The 22,376-nt window shown below is 42.2% G+C and overlaps 1 protein-coding gene across 3 annotated transcripts in view; it reads right to left on the reverse strand.

The window, feature by feature from the left end:
• Positions 1-3,893: 3,893 nt before the first annotated feature.
• Positions 3,894-22,376, reverse strand: part of LOC105561983 — a 102,717-nt gene continuing 84,234 nt past the window's right edge. For 2 of the 3 annotated variants that reach the window (XM_012012418.1, XM_012012419.1), the window contains exons 2-3: positions 8,596-8,929; positions 3,894-8,518 (exon numbers count right to left, since the gene is read on the reverse strand). In XM_012012418.1, coding sequence (XP_011867808.1) covers positions 7,936-8,518; positions 8,596-8,929 — 917 coding nt within the window. In that variant the 3' untranslated portion in view covers positions 3,894-7,935. The remainder of the gene's footprint in view (positions 8,519-8,595; positions 8,930-22,376) is intronic. The other variant, XM_012012417.1, reaches the window with a different exon arrangement.

Here is a 22,376-nt window from a genome sequence, read left to right on the forward strand (position 1 = left end):
AGAAAGTCGTAAATAGATCACAATAATTTTGCATTCAATAATTCTCACTTTCCTTTTTTATTTTACATAGGTCCGCTTGATTATTAAAATTGTCTCTCAGTCTGTTTGATAAATTTTTCCGATAAAATTAACCACATAAATATTTAAGATGTATTATTGTCATAAATAATTTCGATTTAAATTAAGATTAAAAGATATTATATGTGTAAATTTGTATTTATTTTAAAACAAAAAAAGAGCGGGTCTTGTGTTTGTAGCGTTAATATTTTTATATACATAATGTTCCTTTCAAAATACCATAGTGCATTACCTTACTGTCTCGTGAAACATTAATGAAATACGCGAGCACATACTCTATTCTCAACAATTTTTATCAACAATTTTTTTCACGAAAGTAAGAACGAAACACGAAGAGAAATACTTGTCGAGAAAAATTCACAGTTATATTAAATCAAGTTTCGAGAAATACTAGCTATATCGAAACTTCCCAATGCACGTATACTTTTTGTTTTACTTTTTATCGTTTATCGATTCATCTATTCCATTTATTTATTGTTAGCAGGAAGAAATTCTTGAAAGCACGTCGTCGAAGAACATAGTGACGACAATTTTAAATCGCGGTATTCGCGGTAATTCAAAACTCCTATTTCTTAGGAACGTTCAAAAGAGCGTTCACCAATACGAATTTACTCTCGCTATTTGCACGCATTTCATACTCGAGGCACACACTCCACACGGCACGGTGTCCGCCGCGTGGACAAGCGTAGAAAAATTTGCAAATCGCAAACGAACAAGAACTGAGTTTAAGTTTTAAGAGTTCTATTTTTCTGGCGGCAGGAAATGTAATTATTGTAAATGCATGTCGAATGGACGATTTTGACTCTTGGCTGCCCTGACTGATTGCTCTTGGGTATCAGTTCAGTGATAATCATCATTTATTTATTGTTCAACTTGTGACATCCACATTAAGAGATAAAGTGTCAAAATCACTCGCGGGACTTGTTGGGAAAAAGAAGAGAGAGGGAGAGAGTTCCCTGTCGTAATTTTATGAAATCCGATAAGAACTGGCCATTGCTAAACGTTTAGTAAATCTCCTTAATTTCTTTGTAAAAATAATTTTCGAACCTCTGAAAGAGGAATCTCGCTCGGTTACGCGTGGATAACGGTTAAATAAACTTCGTTTCTCTCCCTATCTCGATCACGATTGCTCAAGTATTGCGATATCCAATTAATTTCACATGTTCACCCAATTGACATCATGTGTCCCAAGAGTCAACCAACGTCCCGAGAATGTTGGAGATTGATCTTAACTTTGCGCGGAAAAGTTGTAAAAATACGAATGGATGAAGGTGATGCTACATCTTGATTGTTCATTGCGAGATACGTGGTTACTGACGGGGATTTTTTCAAGGTGGTGACGATGAGTGAGATGAACAATTGTGTGCGTGTGTGTGCGTGTGCGTGCGCGAGCGTGTGTGTATATAATGCAAATCTTGATAGGATTAGAGGCGTGTGTGAAATTATTTTATAATAACATTATTTGTAATATTGTTGATTATATTCTGGTTAGTTTTTTTCTGCGAAAGAAATTATTTGCAAAATATTGCAAAGATACAACGAGTTTGCTCAAATCAGTGACTGACGCTGATGCGTCATGTATCGATAGCAACAGCTTCATCCACTCGTCGATGGATTATTTCACTTTTTTGGTGACGAGGAACGTCGCGAACAATTCGCTAACCGATACGTTTTCGGTATATTCGTTCTTATCTTTCCTCCGAACGCACGTTCCTTGTAGCAGCTGACTTTCGTGCTTTCGTCACGAAAAAAGTGAAATGAGAAAAAAATGGCGGCCTTGGTAACGAGAGCGGATCTCGAGGAAAACTGCGAGTGCAAAAGCGAATGTGATGGAAAACGAAAAGGATGTCGCGTCACGCAAAATGTTTCGAGGTTCTTTGCGTGTGCGTGACAGAGAATATTTTTCAGAAAGGTGATATTTTATTAGTGCGTAAAGAGATGAAACATGCGGATGTAATTGCGCGCAGTCGGGAGAGACAAAAAGCAATACATTTTTTAGGCAGATCGTCGGGCCTTTCGAGGAGATGACATTAGACGTATTTAAACGTCGGAGATATAGCGAGCGACGACACGCGCGGTTCGTCTCTCTCTCTCTCTTGCCTCGGACGAGTTCCGTCGGAAGAACCTACAAGGAAAAGGTCGAATCGTGCGTGATCTCCTTGCGCCTCTCTTTCCGCGATATTTGCTTCTCTACTCTCGTGCACGAAAACCATATTCGGACACCTAGTTTCGGCCGCCGTGAAAATTGAATCACACTCGACTAAATTAACTCGATTAAATAAGGCCAAGTCGTTCGAGGTCGAGTCGAGAGTAACGCTTCGACCCATCCTTTTTAGAAATTGCGAGGATTAATTTCGGTTGGCTGAGACTCAATTTAACGCTTATTTTCTTCAACTTTTTGGAAAACAACTTGAAGCATTTAATTTTGCTCGAGTACCTGATACATGGCAAAATTTTCCCTCGCGCTCTTTCGTCGAAAATAGTATTCCACAATTTGTATTTGCGTTAGGTATAATCGATGAAAGCATTGTAAAACGTGTGGCATGCGTTAAATATACTGTAAACAAAATTTTTCGATAATATACGTTTATTGACGGGAAAAGTATCTCTGGATTAAAGCCAACGGTGAGAGGATGTTTCGCGGGGAGATCGCCATGTATGTAGATGTAACGAAACGCACAAACACTTGTAACGGGGTTTGAGGCTGTTTTTGCGCGACCACGATGTGCCTCGATGTATTTCGATCGTTTTGCTCTTTGCGCGATCGAAGCCTTCTCGAAATAATTCTTGAAAAGATTTTTCAAAGCTGTCACTCTCCAACGTAAGGAGCACATTTGTATGCGGCGGCAACTTTCATCGGGGTCGGGGTCGGGATTGGGATCAGGATCGATTCGATCGCTAAGGTATAATTTTATGATAATTAAGATCTATCATTGTTAAGATATATCACTAGGAAACGCGATTAAGATCTATCGTTGTATTTTTCTATAAGACCGAGGTTATTTTTAATAATCGATGAAAATCATTACGATGTTCTCTCGTATGTACTTGCGTCTCGTATCGGCGATGGACGTAGACCTTCTTTTAATTATTTCTATCTACTGCTACGTGAGTTTACAGTTGGAATTCTTGTAACATTACGAGTGTGATAAGAGCCAATTATATATTCGTAAATATGTGTCACTGTCGCGCGAGCGATCTAAATCGCATTGTCATTTGATATTTCGATATCGGTCCTTGACGAGAGTTGTCATTGTTCTCGGGTCGAATGAATAAAGACGATCTCGAACGACAAGAATGTCAAAGTGATAAAGTAATTGCGAGCAAACGATTTCCGTTTTTCAAGATAAATCGTTTTACTCCAAATGACATCGATCGAGAAAGGAAAAGCGGAAAGAGATTGTTGGGATCTATAAGTAGAATCACGAGAGGCGCACCGAGTGATTTGCGATAAAAACCAGGACGAAGGACGAGAGGAAGCAGGTAACTTTGCCTGTGTGTCCAAGCTCTCATCTTGACGCGCGTCCATGCTCACACACACACATATACACATACACACACACACACACACAATACACGCGACACAGGCGCGGTGTTACTATTACGTTATTTAAATTAACACGTTAACGCTAGTATGCTAATCTTTTGTTTATTTAGTTTTTAAGCGTAATAGTTATTATACCATTAGTTCTTCATCCTTTGTGTATGTATATATACATACATATATGTATTTATATACATACATATATGTCGTGTACGTATATATATTCGCAAATCTCAATAAAAAAATAATAAAAAGAACAAAAGCCATCAAAAAGTGTGCAGCCTCCCATTTCATTACCACTGCCATTGCAATTTACATAATGTACATGATGATAATTATATAATGATAAATAAACTATGTATAATATATATATATGTATAATCTTGTTATTGTTTCTAGTTCTTCTTCTTTTATTAGAAATATTGCGGCACGAGGAAGAAATGAAAGAGACAGCGATTGTTGCTTTGCAGTTTATTTGCAATTTGTTCATATAATTGGTAACTGATTTCGGATATAACTGACACTAGAAACCTAAACAACGTATGAAACTTTATACATGTCTAATTATCTTAGTAGTGCTAAGGCGACTATTTACAAGTAAACGCATTGAGCCGTGTTTTTCGCCATGTGTGTAGCGTAGGTGCCGGGAGAGCTATACACGTAAATTCTTACCCGTTACGCTAGACACACATTGTACACATTTTTCAGAAACGTGGCCCAGGCGTTCGAAGGAAGTTTGGATCTGTCTGTGCGTTCAGACTCTGCGACGGAATTGTCTCTACCCACATAGTGCTTCCCCTGCTTTTTCAAACATATTTTCCTTTTCTCAATTGTCATAAATATCAGAATTGTCGAAAATAGTATCGCTGATAACGATATCGATTGGCGGACTACAAAGTTATACGGCCAAATTTGTTTCGGTTTCATATAGCGGATACTGCCTACATAATCGATATGTATCTCCAAAGAAGACATACAACGTAGAAATTTCTTTTACAAACTCTCGGGGAAAAAAATGACTTTACTTGCTTGCGATGGCAGAAGCGACATGTATATGGGAGACAAATCATTCCGAAACATTATCCAATTCCTTTTAGCACTTTTGTGAGGGATAAATAAGTTAGAGACAGAGAGGATTGCGTGCTTGCCGACCAACGAAACTGACCAACAAAACGTGGCTGCGCGCATACGCAGCCAATAAATCAGTAGGTCTTTCTTCGTGCGTTATTTCAAAAGATGATACAATCGTTGCACGCGCGTACAAGAATATCGCACAGAGAACGCAACAATACCGTGTTCATCGGTATACGTACCTATCGTTTCGTGGCATTAAATAATTTCGTAACGCAAATTATTTAGAATGTAGGTATTCGTGCGGCACGAGCAGAGCAATTGAACAAACGTAAAAATCGCCGGTAAAAGTATCGTGAAAAAACGGATTGGCAAATACCCGAAATGAAGACATTGCACTAAAAGAAATCCGTCAAGAATTCCTGAAGGACTCGTAACGATACTTGGCCGCTCGACATGATGATTCAGCTATCTTCAATGTATGTATAATCGGGAGCGTTAACATCGTCCAGTTATTTCTTTTGTGTCAAGCAGTTGTATTTAAATGAGAAAATGTTGGTTTCTTTAACGTCAAGGCGCATTGGACATCATTAATGCTCCGTATATATACCGTCTGTACATTATACAATGTTTACAAATAATATAGACGCTTCCTTAATATAAAACTAAATGAAAACTCAATTTCGATAAAAGGAAAACAATTTTTAAGAGTTAAGAACCAGAAGATATTAACAATAATTAAATTTAAGAAATGCTTCACCGTATCGGTTGATAATAAAATAATAAAATATTCTTGTAGCGATAAACACAAAAGTTTTCTCTAGTGATATCGCGGTAGTGACTTCTCGATGAGCTCCCACGTTGATCGCCGCGTTCTCTTTTTCCTTTGCCAGATACTAAACGCATCGTTTCACAGGAAGCAAAAGAACCTTATAAATGATAAATGACGATCAAGTGTATAGCCATCGAAAATTAAATTTATATACGCGCCCGATAAAATACTTTTAAAACACTCAAAGGATACAAATTTGGCGTTATCGTATCTGCGGAAAATAGGAAATCGGAATTATCCTCCCATGTTTGAACCTTGTCATAATTTTATAATAGATTAGCGAAACTCAAATTTTGTGATTCCTTCATTCCGTTCAACTTTAACTTTAGTTGTGTATGTATACATGATGGATTTTCCGTAAAAGAGAGAAAGAGAAAGAAAGAGAGAGGAAAGCACCAGTAGGCAAGTACAACTATTGCTTATCAAGGCGTCTACTTTTCGAATATAAAGAAATATCATTAACGAAAATGTTGCAATCACGTACAACAGCTGAGGCTCGTTGTGGCGTTTACGTGAGAGCGTGTTGTCTTTCGTCGCGCTTACAAGACGATCTTCGGAGGACGTGCTCCGGAACGAATTGCACCGCATTAGAACCACCGTTTAAAAACAGTCATTCACATTTGAGAGTGCCGAAATTTATATTGATAACAATACTAAATTTCAAATTTTTCCACAGAGAAAACTGCATTGCAAAGATGCAAGTTTTCTGTATGGCTAGTCGAGAGAAGCACTGTAGAGCAATGTGTTTTTGAACGCAACGCGGAAAAGAAAGTGCGTTTAACGCCATTTTTTATACACCTCGGAGATTACGCAACCTTTCATGTTTCGTCTTTGAATAAAAATTCAAAGAAACGACCAAATTGTAGTCACCTCGACTACGATTCGAAACGATATTTTCAAATTTTATTGACGCTAAGCTGCTTTCGACGCGCGTTCATAGTTCTACCTCGGTATGCTATCTCTCTCGATATAATTCATCCTATATTCTTAACATGTTATTAAAAATCTATCTGTGTATGTACAAACAATGTGTGCATACGCGCGCGCTTTGCGTGTGTCATGCCGAAGATTGCCGAAAAAGTTTGTGTCGAATGTTGTGGAGAACAATATGCAGACACGTATGTACGTATATCTCCAAGATGCTTCGGCACTGCGAGGTGCTTCGACGCAAAGTGATTCAGGCCGCGGGCAAGGTTGGGCGAATAACGCGGAGGACACCTGGCGGCACGTGACTCATGATTACGCAAGACAAGTTCACCATTTACAGTGACATTGACAGTTGTAAAAATTCAACAAATTCATATTACAACTATATTTTTTTTTCCTTCAACTAGTAGATTTATAACAATTTACCAAAATGATATTATAAAAAAGTAAATTTGAAATATTTATGAAAGAGAATTAATTTTATTCCTTAAAAAAAAATTGTTAGAAAAGGCAGTATACTCTAACCACAGGTTATAAATAGATGGAGCGCAATATCAAGAGCAAAGCCAGCAATGATGTCTGCCAAAGTAAAGATTAAGAAGACAAATGTGATAGAAGAATGTAGAAAAATAATTTGTTAACTATTGAGACATTTTAATAATTTGTTTTATAATAAATTTTTCTCGATAAACTCTTCTAATCGCTGGTCTCGCCTGTATACAACGTGTATGTGTCGATAACATATTTAAAATTGGAAATGTCCTCGTGATTCTTTTACGTATGTAAATTGTTCAACTAATGATAAACGGTCTTACTAACAGTAACAATATGATTACTGCTAAACAAAAAGGCCATTTACAAAGTAGTGTACGTTCACTGTATTATTGGGTATCTCGTATGCGTTGAACATTGAGTCAGTGCTGTAAGTGGATCATTACCAACATGAGTCAGACTTGTAGGCAACATATGTATACGATATGACCGAAATATCGTACATATACACATTCTCCATATAATAATTAAGCGTATAATTTAAATGTTCAAAGTAAAAATTGAGATATATATCGAATGCACGTTTGAATCTCATCAACATTAAAATGTGTTATTTTAGTCCCGTTAAAAAATGTCGCTCTTTGTAGTTAAAAAGTTGTTAGTTAAAAAACTTGTTTTTGCTTTTATTAAATTGATGTCGCGAGTCTAATGTTAACAGACGAATAACAAGATACCATAAAAATTGGCCCATCTGTTTGCCCACGGTAAGCAATCGTTAAGAGTATTTGAAACGTCGGCATCGTTTGACCACGCGGTTTCCATCTACGAGCGCACGTGGATAAGCCACGAGGATAAGGCGAACGATGGGTTTACGCTCAACTCCTCGTCAGGCGTTGATTCTGCGTGCCGCAAAGTCGGCATCACTGTCGCCATTGGCGCAAATGTTCCGCAAGACCGTTGGCTCGAGACAAGGGCAACACGGTATCGCCGTCTAAGTCTCCAGACCCGGCACCAAGCTGTGGAAGGTCTGTATGTCATGGAAGGCGCGGCCGCAACTCTGATTGTTGTTTCGCTCGAACTTGGTGAGGTCGAAATGTTCGTCCAAGGATTGCAGCTCGGCCAGTCGTTCCTCGAGCGTCTTTGCCGAGTCGGCGAATCTGGAAAAGTCGCAAAGCCGATCGGGATCGACTACGTCGGCCACCTCCATCATGTCGGCACCCGGTCTCGAGAGTTGCACACTCGCGTCGTCGAGGTCTCCGACGCCGGGGAAGAGCACGGAATGGCAGCTTGTCGCGCTGTCGATGCCGTTGCCGTGAGTGGTCGCGGAGGTGCTACTTGTGCCGTTCGATCGCCCATCAGCCAGCCCACCGCTCAGCCGGTCCTCCGGGAAGCCCAGATGGTGATTGCCATTGTGATGCGACGCTACTGATTCTGGCTGAATCTCGTCGATGTGCGAGAGTAAACGTGGCGACGGCAATATGTAGAACTCGCTGAATACGTCGTCCTGCAAGTCCAAGTCATCGTGCCTGTGCCGCTTCGAATTGAGTCCGTCGTTTCTCGAATCGTCGGCCAACCTACGTTTCATCAGATATTATGTTTCATTTCATTATTGTCTCGAGGCAAAGAGTCTGAAATTGTATTGGATACGTACCTCTTCTTGGAGCAAGTTTCCTCGTCCGTTACGTCGATCAGGCTGCCGGCGATGTTGTTTTCCTTGCTGGCGTCGTCCATGTACGATGCCACCACTGGAAGTGTACCGTAACTCCGTGTCTTCTCGTCCCGATTTTCACGCTGCAACCGTCGTACCGCGTTATTTATCAGAACCGATCGGCAAAGGCTCGCCTCAGGATCCTCGATCTTCCTCAGCTTGCCGGCGGATATCTTGAGCAGACGGCGGCGTTCCTCGCGGGCGCGATACTTGGCGGAGATCATTGTGGGTCGGCTCCTGCGGATCACCAGATCCTCCTCCAATCTCATCTTAGAACCTGCGCCAATCCAAACAAACACAAATCTCATTACGCTTGGTGTCATTGGTTTATTATGTTACAATTTACGTTTGTTATGGAAAGCTCCTCCCCCTCCTAAGGACAGACACCCAACGTCCCTAACGGTACATGGAGACGGTAAAACACGCATGGCAGGCGGTTCTAGGAGGCTGGTTAGCGGTACGTAAACTTCCACACTACGCCAATGATGGACGAGAAGTCTCTTTTTCTTTTCCCCTATCATCATCGTCGTCCGCGACTGACCCAGTTACACGGCGATGCTTCCGTCTTTCCATCGCTTCGTGTCGGAAGGGGAGAAATATGCGTACCGTTATCGCAGCGCTTTATAATCGTCCTCGTCGACGACGACAAAGATGATGGCGCGCCAATCATTGCGCTAACGCGCTCGCAAACTTGGCCAGTCGTTATTATGCAAATTTCACCCCCTCGTGTCTTCAAACATTCAATCTCCGATTTGGCTAGGTGTTTTCTCAATTTTCGCGAGAAAACATTATTCCTGGCGCGCATTTTCACCCATTTACTTTTAGTTACTTCAGGGTGAAACGTTGAAGCGAGATAATCTTCAAGAAATGTTTCCACGGACGAGTACTTGAAAGCGTACAAATAATTGAATCGCGATCGTGTCGTCATTTCCGGTCATTTTCGAGGAGTAACGTGCGCGCAACGCTTGGGAGAGCGCTCCATCTTCGTTAATTGTCAATCTCGGGTCAATCCTACATTTTCCCGTGAAAAATTGTTAATCCGACGTCTTTGTACCACGGCCATCTATTTTCTCGTAGAAAGTTTTTCGTTTAATGGATCGCACACACGCCACGCATCTTAAGAAAGTCTCGAGATTAGAACGCTTTGGCTCGAGGATCGATTCTGTTTACATCAGCGCGATATATCTAACGAGCAAAGACACGTGCATTAGAAATTTAATCGTCAATTCATTCAAAGCTTTCGCGATTTACGACGTCTTTTCCGCTCCGTGTCACACGTGGAGTCGGACATAACTGTTTCTAGGAATGACCCCGCGCTTGAGTCACCCCGTACCCGGAAATGATCGCCGAAAGCCAAGATTCGACATGCTAGCGAAAGATGTCGCGTCAAGTACCTTCCCGCGCATTTACAAGATGGCCAAGGCGCGAACAAGTTGCTCTGGTCGCATCCATGCGTCCAAACAATTCAGCCACACTTGTTGCTAAATCCTTCCTTCGTGTCGGAGTCGACGAATAACCCTTCGAGAAGGCGAGCGAAAACAATTACAAGTACTAAATATTATCCTTCAAAACCCCGAGACACGAAGCGAAATATACTTTACGTATGTACAACAATTTCTATTTATGCAAAGTTTCAAAAACGATCTCACGGAGATCAAGTCTCTCTCGCGCGTTTTAATAGAGAGGAGAGCGCGATCGAAAGTCAAGCGGTGTGTATGTCGCGAAAATGTCCGAGTATTGTTGCGCGATCTTCGTTGTGTGCGTTTGTGGAAGGAAAGATTATTCGATTGAACCTTGTACCGCATGGAGCGGCAGTGAGAGAAAGTGGAGTAGAGACAACATTTTCTAAAATTCACGTTGTACGGATGCGGGCGCGTGTCAATGTTTTCATTTATTTATAACAAAGATATTTAACAAGAGACGGCGTGCGATTTGTAAAAGCACCGATTAATTCAAATTCTTCAACTTTCTCACGCGTGAGATACCAAAGGTGTATCAATAACGCAACTAGGACAATTTTTTGGTTTAGCTATCGATCCGATAGATTAAGAGAGAAAGAAGCAGAGGGAGAGAGGGGGGGGGGCTGTACGCCGAGAAGCGATTTTACGGTCGAAGTGCGCCTAGACTAACTTTCTCCAAGAGAGAAAAACCGTCATGGATACGCGTTACCTAACCTGACGCGCCAAGTCCGCCTTGCAGGCGCTGAACCCCCCCCCCCTCCTCACCCTTTTCCTTCGCGACTATCACCCTCCCAACTTTTCTCTCTCCCTGCCATTTATTTACATACGCTATCTGGCTATCGCATTGTCGTCGTCGCCCTGCCGACTTGGCGTGCATTCCTCTTAGTCGCCACTGTGTGTTACTCCCGCTTTAATCCTACTCGTCTTAATGATACGCTGTTGCATTTAAATTTAACAGATAATTTAAATGGCAAAAATGATCGCTAAAAGATTTAAAAACGTTTCTCATAACGCCTAGCGTGTATTACATAAACTACATGGTATAAATGAAAGCAATCCAACTCTTTACAACTTACTCTTCATCCACACTAGAAAACAACTCGCACAGCTGTAGTATATAGTATACACATATGTGTAACTGCTACAAGCCGTAATGACGCGAGGTTTAACAATGATATCGAGCTGTTAAACTGTTGATTACGCAAAGAACAATACGTGAAAAAATGCAGCTTTCCGATCACGTTTCATCAAGTCAAGAGAGAAGCGCGTCGTGTCACGCACTGGATATTATGTCATCGTCGCGCGGTCTTCGGCAATTAAACGAAGCTCGGAACTCGACTAAATTTAGATTCCCTTGTATACATACGCGTGCCATCTTAATATTGAGCCATCGAAAGAGGACAATAGCAAACGATGTTCCGAACGACAAGGTTTTTCGAAAAAGCCAAGTTTAATGTTGTTCTTTTTTTATCTCTACGTGATATAACATTCCACTTGCCAAAAGTTAATGGCAATTTAGTCACAACTGTTTGAAAGCGACAGCAATGGAGTCATAGGGGTACCCTCCTAAAACCACAATACGAGCTTCGATCGCTGTACAATCGTAAACGATGTTTCTCACTGCAAACGTGTTTGCGCCATTGTATTCTTAATAACAACTTTTTGAGCCGAGGACGTTTGAAAAATGAAACAAAATCATTAGTTTGGAGGCTTTGACAAAGGACGTTCTTTACCATTCACCATCGCAGAGGGAAATCCGGCTTATCGCCATCGTTTGAATTGTTAAACGATTCGTACGATATTTCACACGACAGAGAAATGGTTTGTGTATAACATTTACCACTTTCCACGAGAAAGCTCGAAAACTAATCGAGCTAATTTGGTAAAAGCGCGATGCAGCGACAACGGAATGTCCCGCGTTCGCTGCACTTTTGCATTCGTGGAACGCGCCAGTCAATAGCCATATTACGTATGCTCCGGATAACTCGGATAATCACGTAACGGACGTAGTAGTGTAGGGCAGCTAGCGGCAGCTCATAATTCGTGAGCGTTATTCGAGCGTACCCCGTCGTTCGGTCGACGTACGCTATCGATATTCCGCCGAAACGAGAGACGTCCGGCGTCGGCGGCGTCGGCAACGGTGGTGGTGGTGGTGGTGGCGGTGGTGGTGGTAACGGTGGTGGTGGTGGTAGTGGTAGTAGCGGTAGTGGCGGTAGCGGCGGCGCGGCGGCGGGCAGTGCCATATTGAACGAGAGAGACTCGAGAGTGAGAGAGAGAGAGAGAGAGATGGAAATCAACGGCCATGACGACGGCCCGATGCCCGATCCGTTCTCCGTCGGGGCCTTGGAAGGAATGCAATGGATAAAAAGAAATCGTGCTCGATCGCGCGCTTATAAATAAATCTCGCGGACGGTGATCCGCGAGAGTGCTGCTGCTACTGCTGGCGTGACGTTGGCGTCACGTCGCCCATTTCAACAGACTCTTTTTCCCTCCGTCCTCTCACCGCCTGTATTAATCTTTAAATTGCGTCATCACCAAATTTCCGCCACGCTCAATACAGCAAAGTTTCCATTTTTTCGAAATATCCATACAAATGGGTAGATTGAGAATCGCTCCTGAAAAATGTTGAATCTCGCTTTATGACAATAATTTCGTATGACCCAACGTTGACTGGCTCGTAGGTTTATTAACCGCCGATTCCAAGTGCGTCGTAAAATAAAATTTGATTCGTTATCATAAAGATGCTCCGCACGCGGTTATCCCTTTCAATAAATGCACGTACCGATGATTTTGTTTTCCAAGAAAAACCTGGGGAAGACGCGACATTAGTTTTTCCTATCTCTTTCGAAACGTCAATGATACCACGAGTTTTTGACTTTCTCTCTTTAGAGATTTATACAAGTTTATTACTTACGACAAGCTAAATCAATTCTGCAAACGTTTTACCCCGCAAGAGTTATCATTAAAATGCACGCGTTAGGTGCATCGAGAAAAGATTATGTGGTTTCAACGACTGCTCCACTTGTTCGAAAGGTTAAATCGGCAACTTAATTAAAAGACGACATATTTAACTCACAACGCGGATGTTGTATTAATCTTGTGGAAAATTCTAGTTGTATTTACAGATGTCTAGATGAAACCAAAATCGATTTCCGATAGTTTCGTTCTAATAATGCCAAACAAATTTACACCATAGTTATTATTTACATTTACAACACGGTATTTGCACTTGCTTAGTGTCATTTGAAATTGTACGTTATAGTTTCGAGAGAGAGAGAGAGACTTTAAACGTGTTAATTCAACAAAAATCCAAATAGTGCGCTATCCACCTAGAACAGGATTCTGTGATTAGAGATGAAGATTCCAACAAGTTGACTAATTACACGCAATAACTTTCACTCGTAGTCGATACGATAGAAGAAAGAAATCATCTCGGCGCACCGTGATGCGACGCATATCGCGACGCAATACTTTGGTAATTGTAATATCTCGCAAAGTTTGCGTATAAATAAGAGCCAACTCTTCCGAAGTAAATAAAGCGTATCGTCGCGACCAGCATCCGAGGTGGCGTTTACTTAAGATATTCCTCTCAGTGCCGAGGCATCACGAGGCATGCTGTCGCGGGAATGCGAGCAATCGATATATCGGTTCCATCGCGATAAGAATTTCGTCGTCGTCGTCGTCGGTCGCGTGGTAACGAAGCTTCCATGGAATAGAATAGCGTGTCTCGCGGGGAGGACGAAGAAACGTAGAGAGTAGCCGGGAAAGGAACGGAAAATTGTAGTAGCTCTCGCGAAACGAACGGTACCGCGTCCTACATGGAAACGAGTCTGCTTACGACGAAACAAGTTTTACATCGTTTTCCGGCATTGTCAAATCTGCTCGCGGTCCTCGCTAAAACTATAACAGTATTCTACTTTCTTATTTGCCAATTCAAACCATTTAATTGACATTTATGCAAATTTCTCTCCATTATTACACGATTACGTGCTTAATATCAATTTCTTTTCTTACGACTCAATTATTTAACGACCGCGTTGGTCGTTGCCAGACCTCCGCCTGTTTTCGCGCTATACCAATATTATTTCCACCGATTTAGAGAGCGTACATACGTCCTCGTCGAGATTGTGTAGAGCCGTGCAACTAAATAGGCCGTGACTATTCGTACGACTTTCTCTCGCAGTTGCAATAAGAGAAGACATCGATGCGCCAGGAAAAAAAATGGAAGAATCGCCAAGTTTATACAGCTCGACAAAGGAAAGAACAAAGTCTTGTGAATAATCGCCAAAATTGCGCTTTTTATGCCGGACGCGCGACATTAAAGCAAGGACAACTTAAAGCAGGAAACGATCTTATATGTCAGTAGTCACACAATAGCGTTTTTCACGTGATAAATATATAAAAAAATAAGTAAATAAAATGAAAGCATAAGAATGGTGATTTTTGCCAAGACTGGAGTTTTGCGATCGTATAGGATTTCCTTTCACGCGATCCATACGACGTTATATTCCAAACTAACGGCCAGCTTCTCTTTCCTGCTTATTTTCCCTGCCGTTCCCGCGATATCTCGAGAAGAGAATGCAACTTTTCCCTGTTCCCTCAAGATTCCTTCAACATCCATCATTTTCGGACAATTTGCTGCGCTACTTCGTCAGCCAATGGTTAAAGCCCTAAAAAGGGAAACGCCAGTCATTGGCGGAAAGTATCAAAAAGCTCGTCCTGATATTGTCACTTTAGTTTTGCGAAACATCGAAATTGAGTTGACGATAAGAGTGATTACAAAAGTTTCTCGGGGCAGTGTACTAACCCCGATTATCAAGTATTTTCATTTACACAGGCCACGCCAGCTTGGTCCTATATACCTGCGAATAACGAGAAAAAGTTCAATTTTGTCAAATGTGAAAAAAATGTGTAATTTATACGAAAATATGGATTGGTGGAGTCTTATTCTCTGGTCGCACACACTGAGAGCTGAAAAACAGTGATGGTTATAACATTTTTCCTCGTTTTTAACTTTTAGTCTTTCTTACAGTAACCATTACGTACCACTATAGTAAGCATTCTCCCAGTAATCAGTACGGATTTTACAATAACTATTACGGATTCTACAGTAATAAATATTGTAGATCAACTGATTGACTGTTACTTACTAATCCAGTATTGAATCAGTACTGTATTTCCACAATCATTACGATAAAAACCAGTAATGGTTTTGGTACAAGATTTTATTGAAAATAAAAAACCTTTTCCACTAGTTCTTTTTTCTAATTTTTTTATATGTGGGATTCGAACCTAAGATTTCCGATTACTAGCCTAGTACGCTAACGCTGAGCTAACTATTTATATATATATTATTTACATATTATTTTAATGCTGGTGGTCAACAGTAATGGTTACGGAATTGCACATCACTCATTTGCGTATTAAGATTAAAAGTTGAGAATGAACAAAAATTCAGGGACTATTACTGTTTTTCGATTCTCAGTGCAACAGCTTCGTTTTCCCTAAGAATGGCCAAGATCGCGCAACAGGTTAGAGAATTTAACGAAAGCGGAAATCCGTTCGGATTCACTGCGGCGCGGAATGTGCGTGTGCTATTGCGTCGTCGCGAGCAGGTTCGGTAACATCGAGAACGCGTGAAAGGAGCATGGAACGTCGACACGTCGACATTATACCCGCAACACTTTCTCCGAATCACTCATTTCACGCATCGCGCCACGCGCCGCATTATCTGCAGGTAATTCACGAGAGAAGCGATCATCACCAGCCAAATCGATGTAAGGAGTAACTCTTTGTCTTCTAGACTGAAAACGTTATTAATTTGCCACCTCTAACATTCGTGTTCAACTCACACACACACTTGAAAAGAAACAAGTTGGAACGGCGTGCTAACACGAGTGATTAGTAGGGTCCTTGGTTCGATCCCGGCCTTCGTCCCGCATATTTTCTCGTTACGGGAAATTTCAAAAATTCAGCGCTCGGAGGAGTTTAAGCGCCTAGTGTTCGATTCAGAGTTTAATTAAGATTAAGAATGAATTTCAAAGAAAAGAAACAAGTTGTATGAAATCTGTCCACGTAGAAATACTTTCTAAAAACGTTAGTAGATACGAGGAGAAAAAGAAAACGTTATGTCATTTTTATAAAAAATCTTCGACTATGATTGCCGACACACTCATGAATCAAATCGATGAGATATTATTGTACACATCAATGTTTGAATGATGTACCATGGATCCGCAATGCATGAATATGCAGTAAAAATGCAGAATCATCCATATTTATTTCGGAGCGAGACGAGAACGCGCGATCAACGGAAAATCGCTGGTGCTTTTAAGCTCTTAATTGATTAATTGCGAGTGATACATCGCACAATTTATCTAATGCATATTACGAGAAAAAAAATGCATTCCTTTTAAGAGGGAAATTGATACAATGGAGAGCTTCCTCCAAGAAGCTAATAAAGTGGTTTTTTTTCCCCCCTCGCGACATATTTCAGTTGTTTGTCAAGTTACACAACCCATTCTCCACACACATATTTCTATAATACTGTTGTAATTTATAGGCGCTTGTTAATCAATAATTCTCTTTTACAGTGGCGCGATATAATGGTTTGTTCGGGTTGTAATCGCGAGACGAATTGGCGAGCTTCGACTCGGCGGCGCACGGCGCTCTCAGTCTTCCGTCGCGGTAATGGGCTCGATGAGAATAACAGACGCACGTTCGTCGAATCTTGAGCAATCGAAACTCCGGTTATCCGGAACAGCTCTCTCGTGACCTTCCGCGAGCGTGAGCGCGCGCGTGCTACGCAGCGTCGCAACGGCCTCGAATTTCGCAGCGGTACATTAAGGATCATATACGTTTACTTAGTTGCCCGCAGCTCGCCGCGCGCCATAAAGCCACATCGATACACGGCAATCACGCTAAGAGCAGATGTTATCCCCACCCGACGCGCACGTCTTCTCTGCCGACTCGAGCAACGGAGATCCGATGCGACGGTGGTGGGGACGAATCGGCTCGTGTCGCCGATACTCGACTATCCCCGCCGTCATCCCGCCACTCCCATCACTCCCACCATTCAACTGGACGCTTGGCGCGCTCGTGCGCTCGTACGCTCGTGCGCGTTGCGCGTTGCGCGTAGCGATGGGAATAATGGGATTGACAATGAGCCAAGCTCGCGAGCGATCGTTGAGCAGCGCCTTCGCGTACCGCGCTCCTCAATCTTTCCCTAAGTATTTCCGCGAGTCTCACCGAGACCAACATTTACGGGCACACTCGGGGCGCTATACTGATACGTCCTAGATGAGCTCGATAGCAGCATACGTTAAAATCTCATTCTTCTCAGTGTTATTCAACTCGCGAGAGCAGCCTTTCATTATTTGCCTCGACTACTTTTATCTCGCTGTGGCACTCGTCACAATGTTTAAGTATATACGAGTATGCAAATTATCGTAGCGACACACACTCGCTATGGCCGCTCGCTAGTGGTGCACCGAAACAACATTACACGTCTGAAACATTTGTACCGGCGACCGCGTTAATGATTATATCTGAAATTCCAGCGGCATCAAAGCGTGGCGTTTCGGCTATCGCTCACACAAAGGTAATCGCGTCTCCATCGCTCGCTCGGGTCTCGTGCCACGCGCTCTCGTGTACGTACATACATACATAGGCGTGCGCTCATGTGTGCCGATGTGTGCCGAGGCCCGAGAGGCCCGAGAGTCGTCGAGACGATGGTGACGAAGGAGAACAAGGGGGAGGGGAAGAAAGAGAGAGAGAGACAGAGAAAGCACTCATGGACTAGGTGGACAAGAGTGAGAGTACACATCGACGGTAAAGGGTGAAACGTGTTTGTGGCACATTAGTGTAGGTAGGTAGTAGGCTCTTTCGTGACGTCACGCATTCCACCAGCTGGTCAGGAGACGCCGGCGTCACTCGCCTTGTTGCCATGCCCGTCTTTCTTCGACGATGTAAAGCACCGAGGGATGCAAGGGGAAAGCCCCGAATTTTCAGGGGACACTTTAGGACACCATCTCTCGAGATCCTTGTACTATCAACCGGCTACAAAACAGGATACTGTATACAGGTTCCTCGTCGACGCGACATCTTATAGATCGTAATAGAGAAAGGGTTGTGAGATAAGTACAAGAAAATTGTGTCAAATCGAGTGCTTAGATGTCTGCCGCGATATCCAACATCTCAACATGTTTATATATTTTATAAAAAGAACATGACATTCTTTACCGAAAGACGTGTATCAATTTAGCTCTTGTTAGCAACGTACAATCAACTAGACTCGGTTTTGCCTAAAGAGTAAAAGTTTGATCAAGGAATGAGTAGATAGTGTTACAAAGTTGAGACATAGAAAAGGAGAATTGGTTGTGCGTATGAAATGTAATTCCGCCCTAAAACTATCCGTCTTGAAGTTGTAGTTTTGCCTGGCATTCAGTAGGTAAAAGAGATTGCGGAAGCCCACGAGTAGCTTTTTTTATCGACCTGTCTTAACTTTCATGGAGTTAACTAACTCTGGTTAGCGAGAGAGACTACCTGTCTGTTTCTGGGTCATAGTCGGGAAGCTATACATAGATAATGCAGGTCGGGAAACAAAGATTGGTTTAACCATTGGCGGTTGTGTCGAGTCTTATCGACATTTAAAATCAATTATCCAAGTTCACCGAAGGTCTGTATTAACCCTAAACAAGTTCTCTCTATGGGGCGACATATTGAGCACTGGTGTCTCTCTAAGGTTTCCCACCGTCATAGCTTTTGTGTGCAAATACAATGGAATATAGCTCGTTTTAAGGATGAAGCTGTAAGGATTCGAGGCGAGGGATCCCTAAACCGGGAATCAAACCCTAGGTCTTTCGTTGGTCACTTTTCGACACAGCTAGGCAGACTTTACCTACGGTTTAATACTTTCTCGTCTATTTATCCGCTACGAATCAGTTTGTCTGTTTTTTTTGTAAAGACTATCTTTTTAATTATATTTTAATAAACACTACGAAACATTTTTACTTTTCGCAAAATCGTGTTTCAAAGTTAGAAGTCACATCTTTCCCAAAACGACATCGATTCAGTGACTTGGAAGCGATTGAAAACATCATAAACCGAATACGTCCTCTATTTTCGGCCAAGTGTTAAACGGGTTCTTTGTCCCGCGTAGCAATAGCATAACCATGAGCGTTTTATTCAATTCCATCGACTGGCGGCGCGTGTCATTGCATTTCTACGAACGCGCGATAGTCATTCCGCGCCCATACATCCCACCGTGTTCATATAGTCGAATATCGGGGCCAGGCTATCTCGCGCAATCAGACCCATATCGATAGTCAGAGAGCGGCTCGGAGCTCGGAGTGGCGGCAGCGGCGGCGGCGGTGGTGGCGGCGGCGGCGGGACGGCACATGCTCGATTCGCGTACTATCCGCGCGACGTGCGTTTCAATCTTTATACGTGTGCGTGCGTGCGTACGTGCGTGTGTACGTACGCGCGCTTTTTCGTCTGCCCATCGGCATTCAAATCGATCGTACGGCAAATTACACGGGACTCGTATCTCTCGAGCTATTGTTGTCAGCATTGTCAGTGAATCTCGACAGATCTTCGAATTAATGATCGCCAATTACGGCATTTGCGGCCAATTACGCCGGTAATTGGCCGTAATGCTGATAACGCGTGCGCACAATTCTTTCACGCGTTTACGCTCGTAAGATAACCAGCGATGAGAAAAGAGCAACGAGTAGAGAATCGGATAAACCGTATATCGAACACGCGATATACGGTTTATTAATCCTCTCGGTGTTAAATAAATTTCCGTGGGACAAGTCGCACGTTAATTGCACCGTTATAGTTTTACATAGGTTTACTCATTTGGAAATTATTGTGCATTTGAAAACAATTTAATTTGGCTGGAATCATACATTTTTTATAGTAACGTCGTGCCGATGTTGCGAATATTAAAGACCATTGATGTCGAAAGTTAAAACGGATTAACGTTGTATATGAATGCTCTGGAGTAAAAGTCTCATACGTAAATCCTTTTATCCACTAGCGTGGAATCTATCTGGGCTTTAAACGCGATATCGCGTGATTAAGCAAAGTTTTGTGATGCCGAAACACGCAAATTATGTCGAAATATATTTTCAAATACCGTGCCTTTCTCGCGAGATAATATTGTACCTTAGCTAATATCGTCTTCCAAATTCATGTGATTTTTCGAGAAATACCTTTCTTTAATGACAAGGAGTAATTTGAAAATGGCATTTGAATTTACATTAAGATAAAACGTTGCACTCATAAACAGTAATTACACTTGACTTTAAACCTTATTAAAAAAAGATTAAAGAACACGTCTGCAGACACGCTCTATTAATTTTAATGCTTTGTGCGTACAAGTATGTACACCCTAGTGTAGGAATCACCGATGCCTTACCATGTGAATTCAGACTCGTGTAGAGCACATATACATTTGCCAAGTATATGCAAAATGTATAAATGTGTTGATATGCGCACAAATTCATGTGGGAAGACATCACAGTGAAGTGAAAAGCCCGGAGATTTTTTAAAGAAATGATTCTATCGATTATCACATGTCCCTTTTTCTAAAAGAAGAACCTGAATATGTGACGTAATATGGATTAACAATCTCAACAACTCTAATAAGTTACTCGCGAGAAGTTGAAGTTTTATGTAGGCAAACTCTAATAAGTAGGATATAAACTCTTATTATAGTTAGCCGGTTGGTAATTCGTTGATGCTTGTGCTTCCAACTCTTGTACCATTATATTTTCCTTTTTAACCTTTAGGCTTGATATTACGTAATTATCGCATAAATTTGCTGTTTAATTAAATTTATGTTTACTTATATTAAATATTGGTTGTTAGCTTCGTTATCGGCTCCACTGATAAATTATATAATAGAAACTACACACTCGCGTGAGAGCGATAAAGGTACTATCTCTGTATAAAAATTCCTTAAGAATTTCGTATTAGCTCCATCAAGATTGTCAAGCATATCGTGACAAAAGCGTGAGCGTAGCCGCACGTTACAATTAATTAAATCATGCATTCATTAAATTATAGTTACATGCGAGCGTGTGCGCGCGTGTCCTTCGTTGACCTCCTTTACGACAGTGCTTACAATTCCGCGATACAAATGATTCTTTGCTCCAACGCTCTCGCACACAATAGACTCTTATTACAATATGTCATAAACATCTTGGATCTTTCATCATTATCGAGCGAGAATAAGTTGGCAAATGAATTTCGACCATCTTTGCAATTTAGCTGCTTGCAATATTACAACGCTATCCATTTTTCTCCATTCTATCTCGATTCCACAACCATTTCCGCCAGGATTAAAAGGGGAATTCGATCGAGGCATGTGTCATAATTTATAACGTTAGGCGCATACACGCCGTCACGAGGAACGAAGAAGCACGGACGAGGTGTTGGCGATGACGCTAACGAACAACCAATTTCCGCCAAGATGCATGTCATCGCGTCAACAGCAGACGTATAACACAGTTGACGTAACCGTCGTAGGGTTCTTGGTAATTATTCTGATGCGCTTATGCCTATTCGCGCCAATCTAGTCGCGAGTCTCTGATACGTAAGCTGCGACTCGTAAAACCCGAAAAGCGTACTTTGAATACACTTCGGGCTTCACGGGACTGTTTGGATCGGTGCCACGCGCACCGCGAGAGTGCCTTTATGTTCGCTTGGCTTGTCACGCGACTCGATGACGACTGCTTCCAATTATTGCCTTTAAGCGTTTCATTCTCATCCGTTACACATCTGGATTCTTTTTAACGGCTCGCTTCATTCAACAATCCTAAGCCCTCGATATGTAATTTCACGAAAAAGCTGCTCTTGGATTTACGACAAGTTAGTTTACCGATGATTACAAAAGAAAAAACCGGAAAATACATTGCAAATGAGTACAAAGTGCAGAAAGAACGCCATATTACTCTTGCTCTATCGAACACGGTACACTGTACAGTGCCGCGTGCCGCTGCTCGAGAGGAGGAGGAGTTAAGACGCGCTAATCCCCGATGTCGCGGCTAACGGGACATTGCTATAGACAGAACGAGTACCGCGCACAACGCGGCGTGGCGCGGACAGGCAGGCAGGCAGGCAGGCAGGTAGGCAGGTAGGCAGGCAGGCAGGCAGGCAGGCAGGTAGGCAAGAGTCGTCCTATCGCGTGCCGCGCGTGGCTCTACTCGCGGAAGGTCAGTGACAGAAAAGCGGGCGTCGCGTCGCGTCGCGTCGCGT

Source organism: Vollenhovia emeryi, unplaced genomic scaffold (assembly GCF_000949405.1).
Source record: "Vollenhovia emeryi isolate VEMERY1.0 unplaced genomic scaffold, V.emery_V1.0 DF939197.1, whole genome shotgun sequence".
In the NCBI taxonomy this organism is placed as follows: domain Eukaryota; kingdom Metazoa; phylum Arthropoda; class Insecta; order Hymenoptera; family Formicidae; genus Vollenhovia; species Vollenhovia emeryi.